The 23852-nt window shown below is 37.3% G+C and overlaps 1 protein-coding gene across 11 annotated transcripts in view; it reads left to right on the top strand.

Annotated features, from left to right (window-relative positions):
- The window catches only part of LOC127432196 (nuclear receptor coactivator 2-like), a 138860-nt gene that overhangs the window by 54637 nt on the left and 60371 nt on the right, over positions 1-23852 (top strand). For all 11 annotated transcript variants that reach the window (XM_051683070.1, XM_051683076.1, XM_051683068.1 and 8 more), the window contains exons 3-4: positions 12811-12915; positions 13789-13961. In XM_051683070.1, coding sequence (XP_051539030.1) covers positions 12827-12915; positions 13789-13961 — 262 coding nt within the window. In that variant the 5' untranslated portion in view covers positions 12811-12826. The remainder of the gene's footprint in view (positions 1-12810; positions 12916-13788; positions 13962-23852) is intronic.

Here is a 23852-nt window from a genome sequence, read left to right as displayed (position 1 = left end):
TCAGGTCCCGTCTTTCACTGGACCATGTCGACGGGTTAATTTTGCTCATACAAAAAATTATGCTTTTGAGTAAGTAGCCTAGAAAATAACTGTTTTAGACTAGGTATGCCATTTTTTAATCTGCTGATTAAGAAGGCTATTTTCAACAAGGTGCGGACTGCTTAACGTGTTAAACTATCTTTTATTCTGTGTACAAGTCATGTTTAGAATACATTAGGTTTATTGTAGGCTACATCACAGGCCTATTTCCATTTAGAACAGGCTTTTAATGGTTGTTCCATTGATCCTGCACTATTCATTCAATTGTTTTCGATAAATATGTCTGTTAAATATTCGCTAATGTTGATTCAGTGAATGCGTGTCATGTTCTATATTTAATGTACAATGATCATAATTCAAGGCGAGGACGTCGCAGATAAATGCAGTGGAATTTAACATCGGATTTGGAATAGATTAAGTATTTTAAATGGGTCGCATAAACACATTTTTATTTTTATTTTTATTTTTTATTTTTTTTACTGTTTTCTGAAGATTGGTTTCTCTTTAGACTAGTCGGTTACAAAACTTCCGTTTAAACGACAGTCAAATTAGTCGTAGCGCACATCCCTAATATGAGTATATTTTTTCTTTACTGCACAAGTGAAAAAATATTATACACAAAATGCACTTATATTCAAGATACATTCTCTGAAAGCAAGTCTAAATATCTTATATGTTGCTTCTCAAGTAAATGTATCTTGTTTGAAAGATTTTTAGACCATTTTAAATGGAAAACAAGACAAAAACTCTTGATTACAATAGGATTTTTTTTACAGTGAATTTCTTTACTGAATTAAACCTAAAAAAAAAAAAAAAAATTCCTTGGAAGTCAGTAGATGTCATTTAGAGGTATTTTTAAAAGATGATTTTGTCCTCTTTATTGTTAGTAAGCACGTTTAATACAGCCTTTTAAATTGAGGCACAAGCTGAATAATCTGTTAAGGGCAAATGATTAATCATTGCAATAATCGACTGAATAGTCGAATAATCGTTCTAATAATCATTAGATTAGTCGACTATCAAAATAATCAATAGTTGCAGCCCTACTCAAAGCCTAGGGTGACCACGGCTTCAGTTCTATTACATTACAAAGAGATGGGGCAGTGCATAAGTTCAGAACCACCCTGACCGCGTTACGCCCTTTGGGAAACCCGCCTGATTGGTCGAGCACTCCAACTCTTATCATCTACATCTTTAACAAACTCTAGAGCAGCTAATGGGAGTGAATGATTAAGAAATGTGTCAGTGCTCCTCATTATCTCTCTCTGCCTCCGCAGTGTGTTGATTAGTGGAGCTCTGACACAAGCTCATGTTGAGTGTGGAGCAGCAGCAGGCTGTTCAGAGTCTGCCTGGCCCTCTACTTCCCTACCACTGTAAATAATTAATGCTCCATATCAGTGCCTCCCCGGCACTGTTGTGGGCTATGCCCTGTTCACTGCACCAGCTGCGACCTGCTTAAAGCGCAGGGGCTTGCAGAAGCTGGTCATGCTACATTCATGTCGAGCTGTTTGTGTGGCTCTAATTAGCAATATTAACTAGGTTAAAGTATCTGATTGTGTCCTGCCTTTTATGAGTCATTCATTAATATTAAACAAGCCAAGCATGTTTCATGGTTTTGACCTAGGTTTGCACAGTAGCAGATGCATTTTTATTGCATTATTGATTGTGTTTTGCTTTTGTTTATTTTGAAACGTATGTTGTATCTAAACAAGATCCTATTTGGTAACTTGTTGGACAGTGTTTCCAGATCGTTAGACACACTTTACATTTTCACTACTTAAAATTACATAATTCTCTGTATTCTCTGGAATACTGATTGGTCAGTTGTAACATCCAGTGGTCAACTATTTCTAAATAATGACTCCACATCTGGATGTGAAATCATTATTTAGAAATAGTTGACCGCTGGATGATGCAACTGACCAATCAGTAGTAGAATAAAGAGATATTTTACTAATCATCTGGGTATTACGAGTCATCTTTACTACGTCTCGAATCACGCGATCTCTACAAGTAAGCTGATTAAATATTTTCAACACAAATCATTTTTTGATTTACTTGTCAAGTAGTCATGTAATAATCAGTCAGATGGTTATTTTCGCAATAGAAATACCAACACACCGCAAACCAGAAGTTGAATTCAGCTGTTTCTGGAGACTCCAATCTCGCGTAGTAACACAGTTTCAACTCAAACCATTATTTCATGATTTATTTATATATTTGGTAAATAGCCGTGTAATTAGCAGGGATGCAAACTAATCTCCTTTTAGCTAAAATCACCTTTTTTGGAGCTAATTTGCCCATTTGTTTGGTAAAATTTTCTACATTTTACTTATAAAATCACTTGAAATGGGTACTTTTAAGTTTAAACTTTAAAAAAATAAAACCTTTAAATACAACAAACAAATCAACTGAAAGTATACCCCTGGAACACCTGCTATGACTTTTTCACCTCTCATGAGTTTGCATTCCTAAATATGTTGGATAATCTACAGTCAGCCGGTGATTTTGCAAAATAAACCCCTTCGCTTCAGGGTCCTGACAACCCTGTCTGGATTTATTTTGCGATAATGACTGGCTGACTGTCCCTATTCCTTACAGCATGATTAATTCCTTAAATGTGCTGCATGTATTGCTAAGGCAAGCATCACCTTGAAGAAGTCTGAACAAACCCCTAACCCTAGGTAATAAACTTTGGTGTGAAACACTATTGTTTGTGCTACAAACACAAATGATAGGTCAAATTGTGTAGCTTGTTGAGTAGATGTGTACTATTTGTAGGGCCCTATGAAATCCGTTTTATTTTTTTCCAATTTAATTTTCTTTCTTTTCCAAATTTTGTCTTTTCCAATTGGTCAAAACGCAATTCTGTGTTTTTTTGTTTTTTTAAATTTAATTCAATTTTATCATCAAAGTACTGTCTAATCAAATTAATTTATAGAATTTAATAAAATGAAAGCAGAAAAAATACTTTGTAATTATAATTGATATATTGATATAATGTATTTAATGATTAATTATTAATAGTATTATTATTATTTTATCATCATCATAATTAGTATTATTTATTTAGTTATTTTTATTAGTGCTGGGCGATATATTGAATATTAATGACATAATTGAGATAATTTTGCTGACGATGTAAAATAGACCAGTATCATTAATATAACGATGATTTTAATGTGCTTTCATTTGGCCATTAAGTTTAATAAAAAGCGCATCAGTAGACTAATTTCAAGATCTTTCAGGGCTACACAATTAATCAAAATAACATCAACATGGCAATCATATGTGATTATTAATCTACAAAAGGCTGTGATTTAAAGACAGATAAACATGGTCAGTGTGTGATTCAGAACAAACTGGTGGTGCGCTGATCTGTGTGCCACCAGTTCACGTGCATTGTGAAATCAAAGTAATGCAGGTTCAAGCATTCGTGCAATTCCAAACTTTAGTAACCATTACAAGATATTATACTAATCTACAAACGCGGCACCATATAACAGAAAAGAGGAGATTACAGCATTTCAGGAAATGCGGAATATTGTAAACTGTCAAATACACATCTCCTTTTCTGTCTCAATAAAAGCTCCTTGTGAAGTTGATGTAAATACTATAGCACTGTCAATGTCAAAATAAAAGCTCCAGGTGGAGGTGATGTAAACAGGAGAGAAATATATTACTTTTGTATAATGCAAATCTAATAATCAGAATAATGATAATTAAGCATTATATTATAATAATAAACCTGACGTGTCCCACAGTAATAATTTAGTATTATGCAATGTTCAACTGGTTTTCAAAAATAAGTCAGTAAAGTAGCTTTGCACACCTTGTTCATTCACAAAAATGTACAATATTAGTAAAAACATTTGAAGGTAGATAATGCTTTTTATTAAGGCACTATGTATCATTGTATTTGGAATATAAATATAAAAGTGCATATCGATGAAAATGATTAAATTTCATTTAATCCCTTGTGTTTATTTAATGAGAAACTAATTATTATATTTTTACTTAATGTCTTAATATTTAATCTACTTGGCTGCAATGGCTGTTTGGATGAAATGATTTTTTTAGAACAAATACATAATTATCGAGATATATATAGAATATCGCCAATTTGCTAAAAAATATCGAGATATAATTTTTTAAGACATGTCGCCCAGCCCTAATTTTTATTATTATTATTATCACTGCATTGAATATTACATTTTACTAACAGTAGTAATATATTTCTGTCGCATTTTTTCAAATTCATGCATCTGGTTAAATTGAGCTTTTATTTTGGTGGAAATCTGAATGAACTTCTCAGTTTGTATGTTTGACGACAGCTTCTCAGCTCCAGATAAGCAGATATATGGCCTAACGTGCTTATTAAACTGCAAAAGGCTGTGAGTTAATTCAGTAAGTATAAAGTTTGCATATGCTGGCACAGTGATAAAGCGCTCTGCTTTCTGTCATTTATTACACACACAGCGCACTTGCGCTTCTTGCTCATGACTTTTTCATATTTCAGCCAGCCCTACAGCTGTCCAAACAAAAAGGCAAAAAAGATTCATGCAGATTGTTTCAATCGAAAAGTCCAAGAGACATTAATCAGCGGGGCATCTGAATCATAACATTACATAACACCTTCTGTCAATCATGGGGCCCTTCTGTCCATTTTGATGAGAACCACGTGTTTATGTATGAACGGTCGGCTTCACACATTCAGTTTGAAGTGCGCAGCTCATGCAGACTGTATATATATTTCATTAAATGCAGCCTTTTGTGGATTAATCATCACACTAGGACATATCACGATTTAAATTTGATTAATTCTGCATTTATACATTCATTTTATCCCAAATATAGTTATAGTTAATTCAGTTTTTATGACTGGATTCCACAGTTCCGTCTGTGTTTTCCACATATCTGAAATCATCAGGCCATATACTTAAGCAAACAGATTTACGATGTTCGCCTGGCGGATGATAACACGTGCTAACAATCCTATGAACTTAAAATGAAGCAGGGATGCAGGCCAAATCTATGGACACTCTTTTGACAGTGGCCAGTAAGCAACCACCTAGTATCCACTCAGACAACCCTATCCAGCATATAGCAAGGCATTAGTAAGCACTCAGAAGACCTTCGCAAGCGCATAGCAACACCCTGGCAACCACCCAGAACACCCCAGCATCGTGGGCGTGAGTTTTGCTTAGGCAAGCACAATGTACATTTTCAGTGTACAATGTAAATAGTCTTTAATTGCACCCCTTGAACAAGTATCACAGTAAATCCAATAAGCTTTAGCATTTAAATTTAATTTATAATACTATTGCCTTGTGTTTCCATCTTGATTCAACTTACTTGTGTGTGTGTGTGTGTGCTGAGTGGAGTGGTTCATCACAGGCATGTCTCTCACCAGGCGTTATAACACAAGCTGGTCACCATTCCACTAGTCATCATACACTGTGCGTGGGGGGGTTTCTGTATATCAGGCGCCTCTGACTGTCTCCCCCCTGCCTTAGGGGACACGAACCATCTCTGACTCATTCATGAGCGTATGTGGGTGATGCACGCAGCTTGCGGGACATCTGCTAAATGTAAACCTGTCAAAAGCAGACTGGCACCAGTATATATCCCACTATATTTTAACTCTGTTTTACATTCTTTTACTTACAGTATCAAAGAGAATTTCATCAACAATCCATTAAGGAAATGCAACTGCTTCTATCTTGAGAGGGGAAATCAAGAGAGCAGAAAGTGTCTGTTTCCTTTTCAAGAACGCCCACTCAGTAAAGATCTTATCAGTCGCCTCGAGCCAGCTGTTTTCATTACAGTGTCCTCATAGGCTGTTGGCAGTTGGCATCTTTCTGAAAACTCCACTCAAATGGCTCTTAAACACCAGTAGGACAATTCCTCCTAAAATAAACTTATTTGAGGATCTGCAAATATCTTGAGAGGGATAGTTAATGGCAGCAGCATTAAAAGCAATTTTGTTTTAATAATCTGCTTTGATTTTGGAAGTTGATTTACTGCTGTACTCAAAGAACTTTGACCCCCCCCCCCCATACTTATAACATTCCATCCATTCTCAGATACAGTACTTTGGACTAAAGGTAAAGATTATTAGACAGATTTATTTTTGAATATCTAATATATATATATATATATATATATATATATATATATATATATATATATATATATATATACACACAGTACACATACACACACACACACACACACACACACACACATGTTGGTGCAGCTATCATTATGAGGACTCTCCATAGACATAATGATTTTTATACTGTACGAACTATAGATTCTGTCCCCTAAACCTAACCCTACACCTAAACCTAACCCTCACAAAAAACGTTCTGCATTTTTACATTTTCAATAAAACATAGTTTAGTATGTTTTTTTTTTTTTTAAGCGATTTGAATTATGGGGACACTAGAAATGTCCTCATAAACCACATTTACCACACCCTTGTAATTACCAGTTTGTAACCTAAAAAAAAAAGTCCTTGTAAACCACTTAAACCTATATAAAAGTATCCAAAGAGGATAACCCATTTCACATACAGTATATATGTGTGTGTGTGTGTGTGTGTGTGTGTGTGTGTGTGTGTGTGTAACTTCACCAGGAGACACGCTTTGAGTTTTCATCACATCTGTACTGTTTATACTTTGTCACTATATAGAAAATAAAGTGATTTCTGGATTACTACGTCATGGAATGACGGATATAAATAATCAGATGTTTATTGAGTGTGGGTAATTGAACTCTATTATACACTAAACCGTCATGAAATCTAGTTTACATGAGGGAAGTATTGCGTGCCTGTTACTGTGTGGTAACTTGCATCAAGACGTATTTAAGTCAATGAGTGAGTATTTCAGTACAGTAATTTATGTTGAGTCACAAGAGTCTTTATGGTGAAAGATTATGTTGATAAATAGGTTTATAGTGCTTTCAACATGTTGTTCACTAAATTCAGTGTGTGCTGCGTGGTGGTCTGACCGTTCGTCTCATCTCTCACTGCGGCTGCAGCAGCACAGAGCTCCATACGCACAGCTCTCGGGCCCAGTCTAAAACTGTAACCTGAAGACACGGACTGCATCCGAAAATGGGAAAATTCTGCCTTCAGGGGACTGTATAAGGAGGTAGGATGTAATAAAGTGCTTTTTAAACAGTTCAGAGACCAGTTTCCTTGAGAGCTCCATTCATCCAAAAACGCTGACGTTTAAACCATTAACTGATTAGGTAGCTGCCTACGTTTTCGATGCAGCCAAAGCTCTTGTAAAATAGCCCAACAAGTGAAACTCCGAACCCGGCATCGTACGTCGGTGTTGTTGATTTCGGTGTTGTTGATATTGAATCGCGTGTTCCAACCACGTCAGAAGAAAAATGGTCGATACTAAATGATGTCACTACAGTGATAACTATGTGAATGCGAATGCAGCAGGAAAGGTCTCCTCAGGTGTTCCGTTCCTCGTACGAGTTCTGTAGTAGCTAGTGATTACAGAAGGAGAGAGGCAAGTTTAAAATGCTTTTGGCTTTCCCTGCTAACCCACATAGTCAGATTTGTTGAATAGGCTTTAAAACAGATGGAGGGCACCAAAGCGCAAAAGATTAAGAATACCAGATATATGTCTCACTCTCGACCCTCTCATTATGGTGATCTTCCATGCTGGTGGTGGTTTTAGACCGAAATTCGTATCTTCCTGTGCAAAGTCCCTTGCAGCCTCAGAGTCCGGTATTAACAGTTGATTCAATTAAGTGTCATGCGATAGAGAGAGCTAGTTATAAATAGTACGGCTATAGAGGTTTAAGTGGATCTGTTGTCTTGGTGTGGAGAAAGATGGTGCACCTGACAGCTGGATGCATTTGTTGTTGATATTTATGTGGTTTTGTGTAAGGAAGGCAATGCTTCCTTTAATCTCAAGCCATGGTTTATGCTACCACCACAGGGGTAGTATAGCATTGCCATTATTGGATTGGTGTAAAGCTAACAGTCATGCAAACGATGACCTTGCGTTATTACATTCGCGATTCCAGTGGTGTGTGCTGTCTAAGGGGACACGGAAAATCTTCTAGGCTGTGTCACGAGAAGCCGGTTGTCACCAAGATGGACAAAAGGGCCCCATGATTGACAGAAGGTGTTATGTAATGTTACGATTCAGATGTCCCACTGATTAATGTCTCTTGGACTTTGATTAACACAATCAGCATGAATCATTTTTGCCTTTTTGTTTGGATAGCTGTAGGGCTGGCTGAAATATGAAAAAGTCATGATATATTGGCAGTGATTTTGCGGACAATGTCAAATTAAGCAACATCGTGAACATTGCAATTTCTTATTTTATTTTGCCATTTAAGTGTTCTAATAATCTTGTCATCGGACTAGTTTCAAAAACATTATTTTAAAACTATAGAAAACATGCATTGATTATTTTAACTAGGTTTTAACTGTATTTTAGTTCTTGCTTTAAACATTTTAAATCTACTTGACAACATTGGCTGTTTGTTCAAAATCAAGGTCCATCCATCATTTTCCTGAAAGCCATTTGAGAGCAAATACATAAATATCGATTTGTATATTGAAAATTATCAAAAGGCAGAAAAAAGGAGATATAATTTATGTAGCATATATCACACCCAGCCCTAGTTGTCTTTGGTCCAGTGTAAGTCTACCATAGAGTAGTGTTGGTCTGGCCACCAGAGCTGTTTGATAGGCCACCTTGTCATTAAGTAGGGCACTGCAATCCAGCTGGGATTCAATAGCAGTGCTCCATTCACTCCGGCTCTGACTCCCCCAGCCAGCCTACAGTGAGGCTGCAAAGCTTTATATAATAAATGTGTGTGCGTCAGCTTGGCCTGATCGCTGCCCAATGTGCAGGCTTCATGTGTAGGCCTCATGTGCTGGCCCAGGTGTCTCTCCGCCTGCTTCTCAAACACTGCAGATCAAGCCCTGAAAGAACTCTCAGAGGGGATGGATGGTGTTTTCATTAACCTCTGCTTTCTGATGTTTTATATTAGCACTGAATTCCAACTCACAACAGGTCTCATCAACACTCCGAATTGCCTGTTTGCCGTTGACGTAATATATTGGTTTGCACATTTCCATTTCCTTTTTCCCCCCATGCCTGCATTTGGCACCTTTCGAATATGGAAAATTTCGAAAGGTAAATAATGTAAAAATGCATTTGAGCAGATCATGCCTAAATTAGAACTGACTATTATCGTAATTCCACCTTTATTAAATAGGTTTGCCATTTTCAAATTGAGACAATTAGCCCACATATATGCTTTTTATGTAATGTTTTTATTGGAACATTGCATGCAATTTTTAACAGTTTTACTCCAGAGGCTGCAAACCCTTGAAAACGTTCTCCATTAAGTTAATAGCTCAACTCTTTCCTCAAGAATTTCAGCACAACTTCTCTGGGATCCAACATTGTACATTTTCTTTTTTCTTTTTTAATATGCAAATTGACCAAATATTACATTAAACATATAACTTGTATTGTTTAGCAGTGTAGCCTATCGAATAATAGGGTCAGTCGACATAGTGTTTTCAAAGGCTGATGAAGTATACAGTATATTTATAAATAGATTGCCCAGACCCTAAATTCTGATTGGAAGAGTTGTGTTCAAATCTGTTGTAAAATACACATTTCTGCCCTTTCTTTATTAATTTGGCAAGTTGCTTCATTGCTTGGCAAGTACAATAGTTGCAGTCTGTCTAATGAGATATATAATGTGGCAAAATAATTAATTGATTAATTATATAAAAAAATAACACGTTAAAAAAATAAACGCAATTAATCGTGTCCCCAGACAGTAATAAGGAAGATTCCTGAGCAATTCAAGCTTGAAGTACTACCTGGTTTCTCCAGGGGCAATAAGCGAAACTTCAGCTGTACAGGCAATGTGCAGCTAATACAGAACAAACCAACCCTTCGGCAGACAGCAATACATGAGGGCGCATTCTTTCATTCAAAACACAGCTTGATGGAGCGCAAATACGTACTTGGGGATCTCAAGACGTTTTTCTAAGTATTAAACTGTTTTTTTTTCCTCCCCTTTTCTCCCCAATTTGGAATGCCCAATTCCCAATGCGCTCTAGGTCCTCGTGGTGGTGTAGTGACTCACCTCAATCCGGGTGGCAGAAGATATATCTCAGTTGCCTCCACGTCTGAGACCGTCAATCCGCGCATCACTTGGCTTGTTGAGTGTGTTACCGCGGAGACCTAGCGCTTGTGGAGGCTTCACGCTCTTCTCCGCGGCATCCACGCACAACTCACCACGTGCCCCACCGAGAGCGAACCACATTATAGCGACCCCGAAGGAGGTTACCCCATGTGACTCTACCCTCCGTAGCAACCAGGCCAATTCGGTTGCTTAGGAGACCTGGCTGGAGTCACTCAGCACGCCCTGGATTCGTACTTGCGACTCCAGGGGTGGTAGTCAGCGTCTTGACTCGCTGAGCTACCCAGGCCCCCTATATTAAACTATGTTTAACTTGATACAGCAACCTAAAAATGGTATGTTTTTTGAAGCGACGCAACCAAAGTGAGACGCTCCAAAAGCGTCTGTCTGATGCAGGTGTACATTGACGGGTCCTTAAACAAGCCCTCATAATAAATCTTGGACTGATTGACAAATTCAGTTGCAAAATGGATTGCTGTGAACTGTAGGCCAATGACTGGTACATTTGGGTTCTAAAGCCACTTTTTGAATTGTCCTATCAATGCTTAACTCCTGTGCCACGTAATTTAATGCATTTTAATTATCTGAATATGATATATATATATTATTTGAATTAGTTAAAGATAACTATTTATAATTATTTCATCATTATATATTGAATTATTGTTATTTGAGGGGCTTTTTCAGAAAAATGTATATATGCGATTAATTGCGATTAATTGGCATACCATGTAATTAATTATATTAAAAAAAATTACCGATTTACAGCCCTAAAAAGTAATTAAATAAATAATAAAAATTTAAAAACTATTAAAAGGAATAAAAGGGTAAAGGCAAAGAATACAGAAATAAAATGATGCAGTGCAATCAGTAAGTGCAGCGCAGTGCTCAGTCAGTAAATGCACGGCCAATTGAACATTGGTGAAGTTTACATTATACTTACTGTATGAACACCCCTTACTCATGGTAAATCACTGTAATGCAAAGCCTTGAGTGGCTTAGTGCTTTAATATATAATATAATTTCATGATAGCAAGTGAGACATACACGACATTGGGGGAAATATAATTCACACTTCGCCGTCTATCACTAAATAGCAGTCACCATAATTTATACAGTAGATTAGTAGAGAAATTACTAAAGAAATTTCCAGAAACATATTTCAAATTTTATTCCACATTTGGTATGTTCTTTAACAGAGTTATAAAAGTTGATTGAGTGAACTATTTGCTGTCCATCCTTGCAGAGGTCAGCTTAGATCAGTTCAAGACTGACTCACACAGGGGATACAGTTCCTAACCTCTTCAAGTCACACAGCGATGTCTTTATCGAGTCCATTATGGTCACGTGGGCGACCTTAATGCTGCACACCATTATGAAGAAGCCAGTACTCTTTTAATAATTGATAATAGTTCATTTTCCCCTAGTGATAGGACACATTTCTCTCTCTCTTTCATCATATCAAGAACGGATCTGGATGATGAAATGTGCTAGTTTTCTCACTCTCATGGGAATTCCCAGTTTTCATGTCAAACGGGAATCTATAGGACACACAAATGTGAATGAAAAGTGAAAGTACATATTGTAGTATGAGTGATGAATGGCTGTACTTGTTGTCTGTTTGTTGGGGCTTACTATTAAAAAATTAGCATGTGTCTTTTTGTGCTGTACAGTATATTGCACATAGTACATTGTGTTCTCTCTTTCTCTGACCTCTTATGCGCACTCTTTTTTTTTTCTTCTCATGCCTCTCTCAATCTCACTTTCGTGTTACTTCAACTTTTTCTTTCAATTCTCTGCCCTCTCTCTATCTCACCCGCTCTCAGGGGACCCTCATTGCTGTACAATATAATTGAATCCTTTTTCGTTCCATTTTTTTCTCATTTTCATTTCGCAGGCCTTCTTACACCTCCCAGCGTCAACCCACATCCTCAATATGTGACCTCAGAACACAACCTCTAAGCCTTCTCGCTTTTAATTATCTCTAATTAGTAATAAAATATTTCATTTAGTTGTAAAGAGTCATTTAAGGCTGTATTAACTACTAAGGAATTTGAAGGGTTGAATTTGAACCACAGCAAAACTAAAGAAAATAATGCCCCAAAATTTAGAAGAGTCTTTAAAAATCCCACACATTTCTCGAACTGTAAGTACCTAAATGACTAATTGATTCTACAAGCATTTCTCCCAGAAGAGCTGTTTGGCTTGTTTGAAAATCATCAGGCATATGCTGTGCATTCACTCATATTTATATGACCTTTAGGATGCTGAACTTCAAGATCGTTTAACTGTTAAATAGTCTTGTATCGAATGGAAAGATGGAGTAATGGAGCAGCACTTCAAAGTTCAATTTCGTAAACTAAAATCATTCTCAACTCAAGAAAAATAGTTGTCATTTAACCTTTTCAGGAGGTACTCAAGAACATAGCATATTTCATATCGAACTGCCCATTTAAATGTTGCCATGAAATACAAGCTTAAACTAAATGGGAAAATTCTCCCAGAATAAGCATCTACCAAATGCATCAATGTGAAAAATTTTGTTGACGTTCTCTCCAACAGGTGAAATGCATTGAGGATGAGTGCTGTCGGGGAAAACTCATCTGACCCTGCCAGGTCAGAGGCTCAGAAGCGCAAGGAATGTCCCTCCGACCTCCTGGGCCCAAGGTACATCAACATGAGACAAACAATTAGTCAGATAAACCAACACTGAAGTACAGTGGATCTAATGCACTAACCATCCAACAATAACACAGTTTCATTAAGTGCTTTTGTCTAATTGAGCAAGCTACAGTGAACTCTGAAACAGCATTCTTTGCAGTACACTTGTTTAAATTTGTATGTATGCTGGTGTAAATTTCTCTTTGTCTACCTTATGAATCATTGCACCGCAATAATCTTGAACAGACCTCCCACCAGTGGATAATACACATTTCTATATAAAGCCCTTTTCCACTGAGTCAGGAAATATCAGTCTGTATAATTCATTCATAGGAAAGCGCTATGCATGCCCTCTTTATCGACATCATTTTCCATGCATGCGTCAGATTAAACTGCTGAAGATGCAAAGCAGCAAATTGAAAATGCAACCTGTTAGAGATTGCATAGACCGAGCTGGGAGAAAGTGTTTCTTTTTTAAGGTTATATACAATGGAGAAAACAAGGTCTTGCTCTTGGTTTTGCTTCCAAGGGTTGTAGATGTTTTGGAGTCTTGACCCTAATGCCATAAAGCACCATCTATGCCAATTTTTTCAGTATTTTAATGTACTTTTATTTTACCATGCATCTTTCCCAATATAATAAATACAAATAAAAAATGGGATATTTAGACATTCTAGCCATGAATTTTCCCATTGCATTTTTGCTTAAATCATGTATAGTTCTGACTGACAAGTTGTTATATTTTCGTCCTGTTGCCTAGATCATAATCATAGTCCATTCAGCTCCAGCTTCATATATAAATTTGGTTTGTTGGGTTTTACTTCAGTTGCACATTGCACACTGAACTTTCTCCTCTCAATTTTCTGTTTCTCTCTACAGTCCCAAACGAAGCACTGAGAAACGTAATCGGGAGCATGAAAATAAATACATAGAGGAGCTTGCCGAGCTGATCTTCGCAAACTTTAATGACATTGACAACTTTAATGTCAAGCCTGACAAATGTGCAATCCTGAAGGAAACCGTCAAACAGATTCGTCAAATTAAAGAACAAGGTAAGAAAACACTTCATTTAAACTCTAATTAAAATATTTACTTATTTTGAAAATAGTCCATCAGGCCTTTCTGATAAATCTACTTCTGATAAACATCCACTACAGTTGAGTATTACCCCCATATTTTTCTTGTGCACTCAAAATGTCCAATCTTAAACTGATTTTTAGACTGATACTGTACTGAGAGATGTTGGACGATATTTGTCATTTTGAGATTATATATCGGTAATTAACAAAACTGTTAACCTCCCCTTCGATTCCATAATCTATAGCCTTTGATCAGGCATAGTGCGCATATTTCAGATGTAAATTATTATTTATTTTCAGCTATTTTGTGTCTGTCTCATTTATAAGCATGTACATTTTATATCATGTAGATTTGTATTAGCATTTATTACTATTTATTTACGCTTTGTGATTTTGGAGTTACTTGTGTACCTCTGATACCAAAACATGAGTTGCAGGGTTTGGTTTCAGGTGCAGTGCTTGTTAGCATGTTGTGCTTTTAATTACTTTTTAGATTGAATGAATTGTTAGATTGAATTTTTGGGGGGGAAATATTATACCAGATTATATCATTATACCCTTCTACAAGTGATTGCTTTCAGTTCATATATATCTTATCCTTTCTGATATGAGAGAAATTAAGCTTAATGTTTTAACATGAACTTAATGGAACAAATGTTTGAATTCAGTCGATTAATAAAGCAAATTACTTGTTAATTAAATTCATATTATATAACATATTTTTTTAACCATCATATGGCTAATTTGTTGCAATTAGTAGGTAGTAATAAGCTTACTTAAAATGTTGTTTTTAAATGATAGCATACATAAGATGACAAATACATGAATGCTGAAGTAACTTTAAACATTATTCATTTTGTAATGTAAATTAATCAGTTTTTCTATAGTACTTGGGAGTTTGTTTTGACCTAGACTAGGACAAAGAATTTCCTTGAATTTTTTGCCATGTATCAAAGTCTGTGTAGTTTTCAACAGAAGAGACTCTGTACTAATTGGACTTGTATGTGAATTTGCAATGACTCTGACTGGCCTGTGATGGAGATTGTTTGTGATGTACTGAGCTCTGGGTTATGTAATGCTGAGCAATGTGATGCAAAGCTAACAGAGCACCGGTCGGCATCTGCCGCGTCACCTCTCACCCCTCCTTCACCCTCCCCTCCGCTACGCTTTATGCCACACAGCCGCAGCATCACACACTGCTCTAACTGTGTTTGTACAGCCTCAAACTGCCTCAAAAGAGGCAAATGGGCCTGTTTAGCCTGTAAACAAGGCCTCATGTGTAGGGCACAGCAGTCCACTTTCCTTTTAAAGGAAACATCATTCACACTCGCAGGATGTATTTTAAAGCAGAAACTGAAAATGCAGTTTTATAGGCTTACAATTTGCTTTTTTTTTCAGACCTGTAGAAACAAATGTCGCTTTTAAGAGGGTTTTCTCAGTTTCTGTGGTTGAATATGAATGATTTAAACTAGAGCCCGACCGATATGAAATGTTTGAGACTGATACCGATTTTAGAGAGGGAAAATTCACTGATTACCTATATGGTGGCCGATATAGTTAATTTTTGAGCTGGAATGAAAACAGACCTTTTCTATGTGGATTTTGCACCGATATGACTATGCAAAGGTACTCAGAAGACTGCTTTCTTAAATATTTTTATCAAAGAATATTTGACATTATTATTATACATTGTCAACAAATTGTAGAAATGAACACTGAGAAAATAAAGAATAAATAAAAATACAATAAATAGCTAAATAAACATCAGTACTGTATGTTTAGAATCAGTCAATTGCTGACCATTAAAATAAAGAATAAATAAAAATAAAATAAATAGCTAAATAAACATCAGTACTGTTTAGTATCAGTCAAATGCTGACTATTAATATAAAGAATAAATAAAAATAAAATAAATAGCTAAAAAACATCAGTACTGTTTAGTATCAGTCAAATGCTGACCATTAAAATAAAGAATAAATAAAAATAAAATAAATAGCTAAATAAACATCAGTATTACTGTTTAGTATCAGTCATATGCTGACCATTAAAATAAAGAATAAATAAAAATAAAATAAATAGCTAAATAAACATCAGTATTACTGTTTAGTATCAGTCAAATGCTGACCATTAATATAAAGAATAAATAAAAATAAAATAAATAGCTAAATAAACATCAGTACTGTTTAGTATCAGTCAAATGCTGACCATTAAAATAAAGAATAAATAAAAATAAAATAAATAGCTAAATAAACATCAGTATTACTGTTTAGTATCAGTCATATGCTGACTATATTAATACTGCCAAGTCAAGATAAACAGCGGCAGCGTTATTACACCGTATTCTGCTATACAAGTTCTGGGGAAACTTTCAATGTGGAAAACCAGACTTTTAAATATTACATTTTATAAATGCAATGACTGGAATTGTTCGGTTGAAGGGGGTATCAAACTGTGAATCCTGAACAAAACATGTTTACACATTAGCTTCCACTCAGCTGACAACAATGAAAGTAGCTACATGATTAGCTAGTTAGCTATAAGCTCATTGTCACGGAGAGTAAAAGACAGATCTTGTTTATTTTACTTTCCAGCATTGTGTCTCGCCAACTAGGTAATAACAAAGCATAAAATCAACACTCAACAGACACAATCCACCGCACTGCTGTCTGCTGAGCAGCAAAAAGATGCCGTGATGTTTACCTTCCAATCTGTTACGTTACTTACTGCACTGACAAACTACAGCTGGCTAACAGCAAACAGACATGAGTGACATGGTTGTCAGGGACAGGGTTAATGTTATATTAGTTATATTGAAAAGGGAAAATTATGGGGTCATTGTTTATTAACTTTCCAGTATGTATTTCACAAACTAGTTAGCAACTTACCGTGAAGACACGCAGCTCAACTTCACCCTGTCTGCAGAGCCACCGTCAGCTCAGAGTCAGCTCTGTAAACAATGGAGTCGGAGCACGCTCTGCTGGACAAACTACGCTATGACACCAATTCTAAAGCATTGTTTTCTGCATTATATGTTCTGAAAAATAGTTTTCATATCGGCGCATATCGGTAAACATATACGCCGATACCGATATATCGGTGAAAGGCTAATATCGGCCGATAATATCGGCTGACCGATATATCAGTCGGGCACTAATTTAAACTGACATTTTCCTTCATATGTAGTCTAGGGATATTGTGTGCTTGGTAAAATACCTTTGATATTACTGGAATCCATTCAAGTCAAACAGCCATCGTAAAAGGAAGTCTATTAATGCTTATTCAACCCCCCAAACTGGAAAGTACAGTATTTTGATTACACACAATTTATTTAAATACCTGAATTGAGCTTTGCTAATTCCAGAGGTTTTATAATAGCAGACACTCAATTGGAAAAACAATTGAAAAATATGAGTGGTGCTTGCCTGAGCATACCTCGCAGCCATTGCTCCTTGGGTCGAGTGACATGGTGTTGCTATGTGGCTGCTATGGTGTTCTGGGAGTTTGCTAGGTGGTTGATTACTGGTCCATGTCATAAGAGATATAGATATGCTTCAGGTCCCTCATTCATTGTAAGTCTGTGGCTAAAATTGTTAGCTTAAAGTATTAGCACACCTCTCCTCTACAAGCCACACAATATGAGGTATCATTAATGAATACCATTGCCTGTAATGCAAAAAGTGCAATACAAACAACACTGTCTATTTGAGTGATCAGAGATGTTAGCAGGGCTCTACACTAATAATTGTTTTTTGTTTTTGTTTTTTTTCCTCCAAGTAAACATTTTTAGGGACATGATCAAACATTTAGGAGCACAGACAAAGTTAAAGAAAAAATAAAATGTAATGTTACTGTGGCACAACACAACTTATGCATGAGCAGGTGCTGAAAAATGTAATTAAGAATTGCTACAGAAATCTGAAAGATAACATATAGGTCTTATACCATGGGTCTGTTGAATGCTTGATTATGATTGGCTGACAAACGTTCTAAGGCGTGTGATTATTTTTCAACGGCTATGAAAAAGTTCCAGGTCTTGACCGCATAACGGTTTCATATAAATTTGCCAAATTGTTTGTTTTTTCTGTAGGGGCTTCGTTCAGGAGTGGGTTTGGTTATTAGCAAAGATCAAAGATAATGATTAATTATTAAAATCAATAGAACATTGATTAGAATCAACATCAGATTATTAATCCATCAAATCAACAATCATCAAAAATAACTATCAATTATCAACTGAGGTATAAATAGAATATTAATAAAAAATTAATATTGCCGGGGCACCACCCTGGAATCAGGGACTAATAACCAGACAGTATAGCAGTCTCAATATAGGATTGTTCTCTTAGGTGAGTCAACGTCCGGAGAACATCGCCATTCAAAAGGTGAACAATGAAGGCTTGAATCCGAGCACTGACATCCCCTGCCAGCCCTTGGCACAGGTGCATGCAGAACAATACCAAAACACTTCTCTTTAAAGTATAACAATGTTTATTGATGCAGTAATATTAATAATCAATACAATGCAGTCGATAAACTTCCGACTTCCAACTACAAACTAAACAGTAACATGATTAGATATGGTAACAGATAAGCCTATAATACATAAGAGGAGGGTAGAGGTGTGTGTGTGTGTGTGTGTGTGTGTGTGTGTGTGTGTGTGTGTGTGTGTGTGTGTGTGTGTGTGTGAGGAGAGAAGGAGTGCACAAAATTGCGGCCGTGGCTCTCGTGGAGAGTGCGTCACACGAGGTTTGCAGCCAGAAAATGTGGCCGAGAATGTGGGTGGAGAGACTGGTTAATGGCGCCTGCCCGTTTAACACGTGTCTCCGCTGGTACTATAACTTAGGGACAAAGCTGGGCACTAGTGCCAAGTTATCTGTTTGCCAAATGTGTGTGCGGGTATGTTTGTGAGGGGTCATGTGTGTGTGCGGTTAGTACGAGAGAGAGAGAACAGGGTGATGGCACCGAAGCCAGTTTAGCGATTGTGGGAGGGATGGTAACCGTTACTTTTATCACTCAGGGACGCAGTGAACGGCTCGTAATCCATCCGCCGCGGTGTTGGTTCTTTAATGGATAAACTCAGTGTGCCAGTCTCACCCGCGATGGTGGAAATGCACAAACAGCCCAACGTAGTTGGATGACAACACAGCAAATGTAATTCGTGGTAACAGTGAGTTACAGTAATACCTTGAGTATTATTAGCAGCAATGAGCGGACTTGGTTGTCTGTAAACTGTACAAGCAATAACCTTGATACACAAGAATAACACACTATAATAATCTATCTCTGCCCAGATGTAAACCTCTTACATGAGTTGCATGAGGATGTGGGTAGAATGTGTGTTCATCCGTCATTTGACTCCGACTCGGTTCCTCGAAGCTCGGGAGATGATGGGAGGGCGTTTCCTCGGTCTGTCAGCGGGCAGTACGGCGGCTGATTCTCAGCGGGTTGGCGGAGAAATCAGCGAAGTCGACTCGTTTGAAGAAGGAAGTGAAATCTTCTTTCTTCACTTCTGCAGGCAAAAGGATGAGACGCGGATTGCTCAGTGGTCTCCTTTGGATCCATTAGTGTGCTCGGTGGAACACGGAGAATCTCGGCTCGTCCAGCAAGATGGAGATTGTATGGCCAAAGTTCAGGTACATACATTACTTCCTTGGACAGCGAGGCTACACCTGGGAGCAGCAGGGCTGCAACTAGACGTGGCGAATACTGTCGCTGGAAGCAAGGCTTAGGAGGAATCTCCGAGGATTTATACTCTCGATGACATCATGGTTGAGGGACGCATTCTGTCGTGCATTTCATCCAATAGGAGTTGAGTGTTCGATCCTTCAGAATTTCACACCTACGTGTAAAGTGAGCAAGGCTTGATGGGATCTGTGGTCTGTTTGGACTCCCTTTTATTTGATGTTGGCACTGTTTTCATGTCTATCATGCTTTGAGTGTTCTTACAGGCCTCAGTTAGGCTTTATGACTGTGTGTAGACCTACCTTTTTCTCCTATCTGAGCACATGAGGCCCAACATTTCATATAGCTGTACAGGCTTTCAAAGCAAAATAACCACATAAAACAAAGACATTGGCTAAGTAAATCAGATAAGAATGACAAACAATGTCTATAATATCCAAAATGTATTTCAATTTCAGTTGAACAGTGCCCTCGCGCTCTCTTTCACTCTTGTCTCATAGTGACACACGCTGATACACGTGAATACAAACACACACACACACACACACATAGAGACTCGATTCGCGACCATTAAACAGAGCTCTCTCTCTCTCATCTCACACACGCTGACATACGCGCACGCACGTGCACACACACACACACACACACATATAGAGACTTGTGTCACGACAAACAAACAGACCCTTAGTGTAAACTGTCAATACAACAATTTCTATAAAATTCAAAACAACTTTATCTGTGGAAAGCACCATCACCATCACGCTCTGCCTCCCCCTCTCACGCACACAGACGCACAAACATACATACACATACTCGAGAGCTGGGCACAGAGCCTTGATGTCAATTGACTCCCTCGACTTAAAGCTGCACAAAGCTAACAGAGATGTTACTCTGTGGTTGAAACTTAAAATTCCAATTAATTTGAGGGAGAACACTAAACGTGAGTCTTGTTCTGGCACTGCTCTTCTGGCAGATGAATCTCATGATTTGAGCTTTGTCTGTGTGATCATGACTGGAGATATTCAGAGCCGAAGTCATAATGTGCTATTTTCATGTTGATATTATGTTATACGATTAAACATTTAAAACTGAAATATTACTTGCTTTGATTAAGATAAGCAACACCAGTATTCACAAATTTTGAATTAATTAATTTTACACTCATAGCGCTTTTCTGAGACTACACTCAAAGTGCATTTACATAAAGAACAGGGGACTTGGGTCCTGGGTAGCTCAGTGAGTATTCATGCTGACTACCACCCCTGGAGTCGGCCAGGGTGTGCTGAGTGACTCCAGCAAGGTCTCCTAAGCAACCAAATTGGCCCGGTTGCTAGTGAGGGTAGAGTCACATGGGATAACCTCCTCGTGGTCGCGATTAGTGGTTCTCGCTCTCAATAGGGCGCGTGGTAAGTTGTGCGTGGATCGCGGAGAGTACCATGAGCCTCCACATGAGGGAATTCCAGATTGGGAGAAAAAGGGGATGATAAAAAAAAAAAGACAGGGGACTCAGCCACCTTAATCATTGCTAGTATATTTTAATATGAATTTTCAAGTGTTTTATCTACTATTAATGTTTGTGTTGTACTACACTTAGCAATTTAAGATGTGAAACTCGTGATATGGCTGATACAGGTTCAATGGAAGACTTATTATTGTTATATTATATTGTACAGCCTCAGTTGATAATGCAAGTGAACCGTAATACTAAAATAGTATGTCTATGAATGCACACAATAACACAGTAAACTAAAAACATTAAATAAGGATTCAATAATGATGGGGATAAAATATCATTAAACATGAAAATTATATGCTTAAAAATGCAATATAACAGTTAACATTCAATATCAGAAGTCATAAATATTAGTGAACATGTCACAGTAACTTCCCCCGACAACATACTGTAGATACATCTTGGTCGGTTAACACATGAGTATTGTTCGATTCATACAAGCATACTTACTTAAACAACCGATTCATACTTCAACAACCCGACCAGACAACATATCCAAGCATTTAATTAGGTAAACAACTTCGCCAAATGGATAACGGATAAACATCCATCCAGATTGTTGTGATGATGTCCTGAACTGTGTGAGTGTAACTGACTGAACTGTAGTTTCTTTCTTCTTTTTAACGGCTACTCACAAACTAAAACATTACCGCCATCTACTGTTTACATGGGAACGAGACAGCCGGCTCTTCTTTCCTGTTCATGGACATGAGGTAATGACGCAAGGATGTATGTCAGAAGCCAGAGATTTCGCGCCAAAATGAACCCGACAGTTCAAAATACAAATAATTTATATAGGCTTACTTTAGTGAATCGGGGTAAGGTAAGAACATTGTTTTGAACACTGATTGTTTATGTACTCAGTCAATAATGGCAATTTGTTAATTCTTTAACCAAAAAATATTACATAGTGCAGCTTTAATAAAATAGTTGTGTAGCAACAGGAAAGCTATATACAAGAATGGTGACATTGAAAAATATACTTAACTTTACATCTTGCCGATTTGAAGCGATGTTTCTGCTGACGAGAGCCCAAACACAGGTAATCCAACGCATGATCTCTCTGTTTTCTTTCTCTCACTTTCGCTCATGCGCACACACACACAAACACACTACCTTGTTACTTCAGTGAGTGCTTCAGTAAAGCAGTGCAAGCATCGCAATCCTTGCTAGTTCTAAAGTGACTTCTTCGAACTAGCAACGGAGGCTTGGGCTGTATCAAATCAATACGCTGAATCCGTGGCGGAAGAAAGTAGTTCCACTCACAAGAGCATTTTACGGATGAAAACCAGATGATGTCTCGATATAAAACCCTGAACGCTGTCTTAATGTGTGGTCCCGTGGTATAAGTGGAATAATTAATTCTGGCCCGTTGAATTATTGAAAATGAATGCTTATTTTTTTCAATAATTCAACAGTCCGTCGTCAATTATTCCTTACTTGCTAAATGACAAAGCAGCACAGTGGACACCTTAACTAATAACTACTAACAGATATAAAATAAAGGTAACACATATTAAACAAATAGGCTAATTAATTATTACCTCTTATTGCACAAAACTGTCAGAGTCCTCATGTGAGACACGCACCAATGACACGCACCAACAGAGAGTCCACTTATGCCCATCCCGGACACAGAATGATGCACTAAAAGCGCTTGGATTCACATTCGCAGGTCTGTATCCTCACTCCAAGTCCGCATTCAAAAGTATACTTGTTAGATTAGTAATATTGTCATTGTGCAACATCCAGATGACACCACTCAACATATTCTACTGCAATTTAAAGCATCATCGGTCTGACTGCAGTGTTCAGAGTCATTATAACAGCACATAAAGTATAGCACGCTGTCAGATGTGCCTATCCATTCACCCCTTTAAAGCAACAGCGCTAAAAATACTAAACTAACGCAACGGAGAAGTTCAACATATGAAAAAGCTTTTCAGAACACTTTTCTGTTACTTTGAAATCAGTGACAAAATGCAAATGTTACTGTTAAATGTGATTTGCATATATGGTTAGGTGTTTTTACTCTGATGTTATTTAGGATCATAAGTTTCATGATCAGGTCAAATGTCACTCTCCCAAATAATTTTCCTCATTCGCACCGAGTAATTTTCACTCGCAAATTACGAATTACTTTAAAGCCAAATATCACATTGTAACAAGGTTTAAAATGGGCAAGGAGGAGGCGGGAACCGGCTGAACAGTCAAAGTTATATTTCATGTAAACTTGAACAAAAAGACACAAACACAAATGCACACATGGCAGCTGCGTGTGGCTCTCTCTCTCCCGGACTGCTGCATCCAGCTGCATTTATCCCTCTCCTCGGCTGATTAGCCCGATTGGGAGTGACAGTGCACATTCACTTTTTTTTTTTACCAGCATATCAATTGCACGGGATTAATATAAAATGGGTTATATTTACCGGGCATTTGGCAAAAGACGGCGTAATCTTTGCGAACGCAGTCCATAAAAAGTCTGGAAAAACTTCCATCAAGAGACGTTGTCTTTAATGAAACTGAGGAAAACTCGAGTCTCCACATCAATCCAAGTGTACACCTCCGCTATACTGTTTGTTTTGAGGTCAGATGTGATTCTGTCATGTGACACTAAATTGTTTGCGTTAATGCCATTTTTCTCAACAAAAAGTGTTTCCAAACTAGTT

The sequence above is a fragment of the Myxocyprinus asiaticus genome, chromosome 41 (assembly GCF_019703515.2).
Source record: "Myxocyprinus asiaticus isolate MX2 ecotype Aquarium Trade chromosome 41, UBuf_Myxa_2, whole genome shotgun sequence".
Taxonomy (NCBI): Eukaryota; Metazoa; Chordata; class Actinopteri; order Cypriniformes; family Catostomidae; genus Myxocyprinus; species Myxocyprinus asiaticus.
The sequence above is the reverse complement of the archived record's forward strand: the minus strand, read 5'-3'. Positions and strand labels throughout refer to the sequence as shown.